Genomic DNA, 9846 nt, shown 5'->3' on the forward strand with positions numbered 1-9846 from the left:
TCTGGAGATCTAGCTAACATACAGCATGGTGACCATAATTATTAATATTGTATTGTATACTTGAAATTTGCTAATAGCATTGTCTCTCTCTCTCTCTCTCTCTCTCACACACACACACACACACACACACACACACACACACACGGTAACTATGTGAGGTTATGGATGTGTTAACCTGAATGTGGTAATGATTACATAATGTATAAATATATAAAATCATGATTAATATACTTTAAATATACATCAATATACTTTAATATACATCAATAATGCTGGGGAAAAAAGAAAAAAAATTAAGCAAATATTACCAATATTGGAACAAACCAACATCATGTGCTTCATAATACGATGCACTGTGAAAGACACAACTCCATTCTGTGGTATTCTTGCCAAAATGTATAACCCGAATCTCATCATGAAGAAACATCAAACTAAATTGAAGAACATTGTATCAAATAACTGTCCAAAACTACAAAAAATGTCAAAGTCAAAAAAGACAAAGAAACCTGAGGAATTTTTTCAGTTTAGAAAGGAGACAAAGAGATATGACAACCAAATATGGTGTATGATCCTGGATTAGATGATTGACCAGCGGGGAAAAAGCTATAAAGGACTTTGGCATAATTGACAAAATTTGAATATAGACTATGGATTAGATACTAATATCAATCAGTGTTAGCTTCCTAATTTTATACATATTGTAATTTTGATAAATATATTGTGGTTATAGAAGTGAATATCCTTTTTCTTAGTGAAGATCAGGATATTGCCCCCACTCTCTGCAAATATGTCACTTTGGCATAAGAATCGTTTTGTGCTGAAGGCATTTGAGTTCCTGAGACCCCTTGTCTATCTAAAAGCAAGCCTCTCAAAAGAACTCAATTGTCATATAAATTCCCTCCCTGAAAGCAACTGTCATCTCTTCTTGGAGATGAGAAGTTGGCACTACAACTGAATATACTTTGTCATAAACTAGCACATCTCCTATCGGTCTTCCTAAGTGCCATTCATTTTTCCAAAAAGTCATTTGCTTTTCCATAAGTGCTCTTTTTCCAACTCTGTTTTCTTTTCTAAGTTAGGCATATAGACCCCAGAATCTAACCAGCCTTTCGAGTTACTCATCTCTGAGTGCTGCCATGTGTATGTGTGATGCCCACGTGAATAAACCACTGCTTGTGTTTCTCTTGTTAATCTGTCTTTCGTTAGGTCTAATTTGCAGGGCCCTAGTTGGAGAACCTAAAATAAGTAGGAAAAAAATTTATTTTTCCTTTCTCGACATTAGGAAATACATACTGAAGTAGATAGGGATTAATGGGCATGATGTCTCAAACTTATTGTCAAAGATTTTTTGAAAAAATATGAAGGGGGAGAAGAGAGAAAGAGAGAGAGAGAGAGAATGGGGGTAAAATGTAATTCACAACTGGTAAATTAGGGTTAAGGGTATGTGGTAGTTCCTTATATGATTCTTAAACCTTTCTGTAAATTTGAAATTATATTTTAAAAATTTATGAAAATAGTAGGGAATAAATAAATATTAAAGACTTTAGGAATTCTAACACATTAAATAAATTAAGGTAAAGGGATGGAAAAAGATATCTCATGAAAATGGAAACAAACCAAAAAAAGCTGGGATAGTAATACTTACACCAGACAAAATAGACTTTAAAACAAAGGTTATAACAAGAGACAAAGAAGGACACAGTAATCCCACTTCACAGTTGTGACCATTCACAGTTTGGTATTTCTGTCGTTCAGAAATACCAAACTGTGAATGGTCACAACTGTGAAGTGAGGAAAGCCCTACCTAAGCAAGAGATGGTCAGTGCTTCATCCAGCCAGAGAGGTCGGAGTGGTTCTGGAAACTTTGGTGGTGGTCGTGGAGGTGGGTTTGGTGGGAATGACAACTTTGGTCATGGAGGAAACTTCAGTGGTTGAAGTGGCTTTGGTGGCAGCCATGGTGGTGGAGGATATGGTGCCAGTGGGGATGGCTATAATGGATTTGGTAATGATGGAAGCAGTTTTGGAGGTTGTGGAAGCTACAATGATTTGGGTAATTACAATAATCAATCTTCAAATTTTGGACCCATGAAAGAAGGAAAGTGGAGGCAGGAGCCCCTATGATGGTGGAGGCCAACACTTTGCCAAACCACGAAACCAAGGTGACTATGGTGGTTCCAGCAGCAGCAGTAGCTATGGCAGTGTCAGGAGGCTTTAAATACTGCCAGGAGACAAAGCTTAGCAGGAGAGGAGAGCCAGAGTAGTGATGGGGAAGCTTACAGGTTACAACAGATTTGTTACAAAAGATTTGTGAACTCAGCCAAGCACAGTGGTGGCAGGGCCCAGCTGCTACAAAGAAGATATGTTTTAGATAATACTCATGTGTACATGGGCAAAAGACTCAAGGACTGTATTTGTGACTAACCGTTTAACAGGTTATTTTAGTTTCTGTTCTGTGGAAAGTGTAAAGCATTCCAACAAAAGGCTTTAATGTAGATTTCTTTTTTGTACCCATGCTGGTGATTGCTAAATTTAATAGTCTGATCACTATGCTGAATAAATATGTATTAAAAAAAGAGTACAAATTGGTAGCTAGAAAATAGTCATGAGGATATAAAGTATAGAATAAGGAATATAGTCAATAATATTGTAATAACTATGTATGATGTCAGGTGGGTACTAGATTTATCGAGGTGATCACTTCATAAGTTATATAAATGTCTAATTATTATGTTGTGCACCTGAAACTAATATAATATAGTATGCCAACTGTAATTGAAAAAGAAAAACTTATTTAAAAATATAAAAAAGGTAAATTAAGGTAAGCCTCATTTTTGACAGAAAGCAACATTGAAAGATTAATAAAATGCTGCACCTTTAGGAGTAAAAAACATCAAGCTGTTAATAGGCCTTATGAGAATGACATCAGATCGTGAATGTAATGTCTATACTGTAGTACCTGGCTTAGAGGAAGTCTGTAGTAAAGAGCTTTATTGTTGCTGTTGTTATTAGTGCCATAATCTTCAAAGGCAGTGATTCTCTGAGCTTCAGTGCCCTCATTAATAAAACAAGGATATAATATCCTACCTCACAGGGTTTTGAGAGTTAATTAAAATACTGTAAATTAAGCATTCAGTCTCCTGCCTATTTTCTTATAAGATGGTAGATTCTGTTATTCAGTGAACTGAGTCCATATGCAATCTCCCCATAGCACAGAGGCCTTTCTCTAACAATCTCATCCATCATCTGGGCAGTAATTATGGATTTCATTTGCTTTATTTTATCCCTCTGAGGAGAGAGCATGAGGGCTGCTAGTGAAGGACTAGGAGAACCTAATTATTTTAGGTTTTATTTTGTCTGGTCATTGAGTTTGTCCTCTTAGCCCTCAAAGAGGTGACCTAAATGTGATACGATCAAACCGAAGTGGATCAATGCTCCTTTTTGGAATTCTTGTGACATTTCCCGTGGCTGGGGCCAGCTTGGCTACTTAACAGTAGTTTGTGCTTGTGGTTCACCTAGTGAGAGAACTGGCTTGTAAATAATTGATGTCATTTCAAGTATCCCTTAGAATCACGGACATTCATTTAACTTATAACCAACAGGTGAATGTGTAACGGCTACTCTAAAAATCTGTTATTTTTGAGGATGGCCCAGCTTATTTTCTCTCTTGATATAAACATTTGAAGCAAACAGTGGTTATCTGATGAAGTAAGATTTTAAAAAGGCTTTTGCCACAAGCTTGTAGACAACTTTCAGTTGTTTTTAGTATGAATTTCACTGGACTTCTTTTTGAAGAGATGTTGTCAAATCTTATTTTCCCTCAGTGCTGGGAGAGTTCCTCCTTGAAGAGGTCAGTGGGAGATGCAGGAACAACATCAGCTACTAGAGGAGAGTATTCTGCGCCAACTGGGCCAAAAAGGCTGGCACCTTAAACTCCAAACTTTTGGGCAATGAGTGAACAATGTAAACAAACAGGAGGTGGGAAAACAAACTCCCACGAATAGGAGTTGCAGGTTTCTCCCCTGAGTTTAGGAACTGCCACGGTCACTTGATTGCTTGGCAGAGCCAAGCCTTGATTACCCTCTAGAATTTGTGGGACTTGGTGAAAAGTCACCTCTGTGTCTCCAGGCTATTGATTTAATTATATAAAATTAATTAATTTATTCCACATATATGTATTGCCATCTACAATGTTGTTGGCACTCTTTTAGACACTGGCGATAGCCTTGAACAAAATAAAGTCCCTGCTCCCACTGAGTTTATATTCTGGTGGGATAGGGGAAAGAGATAAACAAACGAGCAAGTAGCTACATATCAAGTGGTGTTAAGTGCTACAGGAAAAATTAAGCAAGATAAGAAATTAGACTTCAATAGGTGGCACGGGGTTGATAATTTGAATAGGATGGTCAGGAAGGAACATGATAGAGAAGGCCTGAAAGAAGGACCAGGACAAACTGTAGGTATCTGATGAAATAGTTATCTAGAGCGAGAACTGTAAGTTCAAAGGCGTTGAGGTAGGAGCATGCTCGATATATAATATTCAGCTGTGCAGCTGATATTTAAAAAAAGCTGGTTTGCAAAAAGCTGCACAAGTGTAGATTGGAATAAAACAGATGCCTTGAAGTCCAATAGCCTTCTCCCAGAATTTTCTGGTTCTAGTTAAGAACATGGGCTATGGTGTAAGACATCTTGATTTGAGTGCTGGTTTTGCAATATACTAGTAAGTACTAGCACAGACTTTCCTGGCCAAGTTATTTAACCTCTGAATGGCAGTTTCTTATGATTACTGTGAAAGTTAAATAAGACTAATGCAAATAAAGCACTTCGCATTGCACCTGACATATAGAAAGAACACAATAGGAAACTATATTAACTGTACTTGCGACAGTTAACACAGTTGCTGCTATAAACATAGAGCTAGAGTATTAAAAGAAATAGAGACAGATAGAAATGGAAGATGAACTCAATTTAATGAGTAATGAAGGTGAATTTTAAAAAGCCAGAAATAGCTGAAAATCTCATATGCGAAAACAAAACACAACAAAACAACTTCATTATATAAAGTTTGGAAACATGTACCAAAAAGTAAAAGTATACTTATAGTGTGCAATTCTTAAGAAGATCTTGGTGAAAATCTGGACAACATTGGAAATATTTAAAGTGCTATTTGGATGGGGAAAATAGGGTGTTCAAGGGTGGGCACCAGGTGCCATATTGGAGTTTGCATTCTTCACCAGCAGGGATTGGTGCAGTCTGTTCAAGAGGTCATTAGAGGATATTCTAGAATATCTATATAGGAGCAGTTTAGGAAATGGGTAAAGTGCAAGAAGAGGTTAAGAAATGGACTTTTTTTTGAAAAGAAACACTATATTTATTTGAGATAATTGGAGATCAAAGTGATAATGGGGATTAAGAGGGAAACTGAAGCCATCTTTTTGTTTGAACAGTAAGTCTCAGTCTATATTAAGAACTCAGACTTCCTTTTACATGCTCAAACCACAAGTCATTACTGTAGAGAAGACTGCCATGTTGGAGTGACATAGGGTAAACCATACCTGCCTTAAGTTGCATTAGGCCTTGAGGAATTCTGTTAACAGAAAGGATATACCCATCTTTTGTTGTGACTTCATACTCCTCACAGGGATAGCCTTGATGTTGGATGATTTCGCTCTATGGAAAAAGTACAATTTCTTTTGAGTTAACTTGTGTATGGTTATATCCTCAATAATCCCGAAGTAACAAGTAGATGCCTTGATGGTAGAAGATATAGATAAGAAATTCCTTGTTTTTCTCTAATCATATTATCTTAGAAAAATTAGCCACTTCTCTACAGTCCTCATCTTCTTTATCTTTAATGTGAAGACTAGATTAAAACGATGATTCTCCAAGTGTGACCCTGGACCAAAAATGTCTGCATCACTACTGAATCATGAACTTGGAGGATGAGGCCTAGCAATTTGTGTTTTAAGAAGCTCCTTAGGCAATTCTGATGCACTCTAATGTTTGAGAACCACTGGGCCAGGACACTGATTCCAAAACTTGGGTGTGCATCAAAATCATCTGGGGCATTTAGACATACAGGTTCCTTCCTGGGTTCACTTTGAGTTAGGGATCAGGTAATTCTAAGGTAGCCAATGGCATGCCTGTCTTATGAGAACCCCTGGAGCATGCATTCCTTGTTTCTTTTCAGCTTTAAAACTTAAAGACTTAAGGGCAGTAGTTCTTAACACCTTTATATGGCAAGGATCCCTTAGTGAGTTGGAGAGATTTCCTGTTTCTTGTTGCCTATATATGGATCCATGGTTAAAGACTCCTATTCTATACAGTTGTTACATGTAGAAACTCTATTTCATTTAATTTATACCAACAATCACATATATTTCCTGTTTTACTTTGCCTCTCCATGCATAACTGCTCAATGCTAGAATCCAATTCAATACATATTAGTTTTAGGGCTCCTGAAGCCCCAACAGGGTGTAGTGCTGGGTGTATCTAGTGAGCGAGGCCCAGGGAGACTGGCTCTGCCTACAGCTGAAGAGATTCCCTCCACCCAATAACCCAGAAGTATTCGTGTGGGATCTTCTTAGGGACAGAGGATGGCTCCTAGGGATCTATGCCAACATGTTGTTTGGACAAACCGTCAAAAGACAGTCACTTTTTGGAATGATCAAAAGAAATCTGATATTTGGCATCATGTAGATTTAAAATATTTCTATGGCCTGTCAGAGTTTTAGAATCCATTCAAAGAAGGCTTCTGTAAAAAGGATCTTAAATCTGTATAAGGGCATGTTAAGTCTATGATAAATCTATGGATCGTGAATACTACAATAATCTTACTCAACTGGAGGTTGTCTCTACTTCTCATCTGGGAGAGTTTATTGCATAGTGGTTGCAATTATGTGTTCAGATAGGCCTGCTTATAAATTGTAGCTCTACCGCCAACCAGTGGTGTTGCCCAATTTAAGTTGCTTAACCTCTTTAATCTTAGTTCCTTGATTTGAAAAATGAGGACTGTCATATTTACTGTATAGAGCGGTGAAAATAAAATGAAATGAGTGTCTCTGAAGCTTTCATCACAATGTCTGCTATTGGATAAGTGTTACTACTTAGTGGACATTATTAACTCACTAAGAATTTGAAAGTAAGCCAAAAAAAACTTCTCTGAGATATACCTAAACAGATATCACATCATTTATGAATTTCACTCACAGGAGGCCCTCTCTACCATTCATTAGGGTCCTTTTACTGACAGTCAACAGAGTTAACAGTCCAAAATAAGATAACCAGAATAGATTAGAATGATTCAGGTTGCTGCTAGAAGTGGGTACCCTAATAGTAAGAAGTGAGGGTTAACACCTTTCTAATATGGGAGAAAGTAGAAAAAGAATAAAAAGCACAGACAACATGGAAATAATCAAGGGTTTAGGTTTGGCCCAAGACACTGCAACGATTTTTTTGCTCATAAAATTAAACAAAGAATTTAAGAAAAAGTTAAATTGCATTTGAAACCCAAAGGGATTAAATCATTAGCCCAGTTTATTGAATTTGTTTGAAGAGAACCCAGTCTACCCACAACGAGTTTAGCAGTTTAGCACTTTCCAGTACAATATGCTAATTTATGACTATACTCTACCAGCAAAAATCACTACCATATATAAATATAATAAATAATGTAGATAATACACAGATGCAAACATTAACATGTAAGGCACTTCATCTCCCCCAAAACATTATGGAAAATTCCAACTTACAATATTCATGAATGCTTCTGGGTCCACATTTTTAGTTGGCATAAGTCCTGAATTCAAATTTCTTCGGAAAAAACACACCACCAGAATCAGAAGCCACATCTCAGTTCTGTGTGGAACAATCCACAATCTTGACAAGATTTTTAACATGGTTCAACATCTTCATTCATGCTTTCCTGGCGAAATAACAACTAGTTCTAAAGTCAGAAGGATCTATAGGTTTAAAAGCTTATACATTTTCCAGCTGTAATTTCTTCCTTAAATTCTGAAGCAAATTAAACAAGCTTGGTTGATAGGAATGAAAGAACACAAAGTAGAATGGAGATATTGTCTAGGATGTCCCAGTATGATCCAGCTCCTCCCATTCCCTCACACGACTTGCAGTCACCAATCCTTTAACTTGTAGGTGTGTAAAACTTTCTTTGATGCAACCTGGAGTTATGTGCATGTGAGACAATCCATAGAACCTTATGGATTCTTATCAGGTAATAGGAGCCATAGGGAAAATCTTTTCCTTTTTTCTTAGTTGTTATCTTTCTTTGATAGGTAGGATGGTATGGAGGCTGCAGAAAATACTACAAGTTTCTATAGTTACATTCTAAAGTTTCAATGATCACTGTCCTTTGGTTGAAGATCAATATAGTGATAATTATTTTTATTTAAAATTTCAAAAATTTTTGGTACATTTTCTATTATTAGTGATGGCTTGAGAATATTGATTAGAAGAAAATGAATCTTCCACGTTGAAGCCATTTCAATCCAGCTCAACTAAATAGTCATGTATGAAATGTTTTATTTTGTATTCTAATCACTAATTAATTACTAAGAGATTAATTAAATTGTTTTCAATAACTAAACTGAGTTGCAGCCTGTTTATTTTTATAAATTAAATGTCTTAGTTCAATAGACTGTATGGCAATGTGAGCAATTTCTTAGCCTACTAATATTCAAGCAGGCCAGGAGGATAGAATTATTATCATTTTAAGTAAAAAATGTGTTAGTTTTTAAGAAAAAAAATATTAAAGTAAAAGAGTTTTTTACTTTTACATCACCTCTTCGGAACTGAACTAACAGCAGCCACACTAATTTATAGACTTTCGAAATGTTGTTGATGAAACAATCAAAGCTGGATCAGGAATGATGAGTCTGTGAAAAAGTATCTGCTCAATCTCAGCCTCGCCTACTCTGGCTTGGCTGTACCTGTGAGGAAGCAAGCCTGCATTTCTTATCTGGACTAATTTCAACATTTCCACCATTGTTGGTCTGACGAATGCTAAGGAGGAGTGATTTGACCTAATTTAGAAGGAAAGAGGGAGCATTTGTCTAACACTGCATTGCCCCATGTCCTCAGTACCCACTGAATACACTCTGAAATTATGCAAAATGAAACTTTAGAAAAGAACTTTGAAGCCTACTGTTGACATTTTAGGATTTTAAAATGTTGCATAGCCAGAAGGAAAAGAAATCTTATTCAGCTCTTTCATTTTTAGAAATGTGAACACACGTTGAACAACTGGCCCAGCATTACCTAGGTAGGGAGTAGCAAGGCCAGAACTAAAATTCAGGTTTTTAATTAATTGTTTAGTTTTATTACCACATGAAAAAACTGTAATGTTCCAATATTGTCTTCCCTATTCAAAGACAAAACCTCACAAAACCTATCAAAAGCAATTACATCAATCTGTGAATTGTCTCTTTAGAAGTTCCCTCTTGGATTTCAAATTCAAAATAATTCCTAATAATTTCATTATAGTTTTGAGAGATCTAACTTAGTCACATTTGTTTTAATATATTTAAGAAAGATCAACTCCCACATTGGATTGACATACTTGTGAATACTGTTCAGATTATTAATGAAATAATTGATGCCAGTAAACTGATTAGTTCAGAAAGAATCTCTTATTTTTGGTAGTAGGACTACTCTTCACCCCTGCCTCCATTTTTTCAGACTTTAGAGACTGTCCCTGGGTATAAGCAGGGAGGACAGAAAATAGAAATACAGAAAAAATAGAATTCAGTTTGGCTCTCAAATTCTTGGGTAACTTTATGAGCTCACAACTCTCATTTTGGAAGCAGGAAAATGACATCTTAAGTCTCACTC

The 9846-nt window shown here is 36.3% G+C and overlaps 1 protein-coding gene across 1 annotated transcript in view; it reads right to left on the bottom strand.

Moving 5' to 3' along the window:
• LIPM (lipase family member M) overlaps positions 1–8062 on the bottom strand; it is a 20566-nt gene extending 12504 nt beyond the window's left edge. The window contains exons 1-2 of the mRNA XM_011361612.1: positions 7749–8062; positions 5553–5667 (exon numbers count right to left, since the gene is read on the bottom strand). Coding sequence (XP_011359914.1) covers positions 5553–5667; positions 7749–7895 — 262 coding nt within the window. The 5' untranslated portion in view covers positions 7896–8062. The remainder of the gene's footprint in view (positions 1–5552; positions 5668–7748) is intronic.
• Between the last annotated feature and the right edge of the window lie 1784 nt (positions 8063–9846).

The sequence above is a fragment of the Pteropus vampyrus genome, unplaced genomic scaffold, assembly GCF_000151845.1.
Source record: "Pteropus vampyrus isolate Shadow unplaced genomic scaffold, Pvam_2.0 Scaffold68, whole genome shotgun sequence".
Lineage (NCBI taxonomy): Eukaryota > Metazoa > Chordata > Mammalia > Chiroptera > Pteropodidae > Pteropus > Pteropus vampyrus.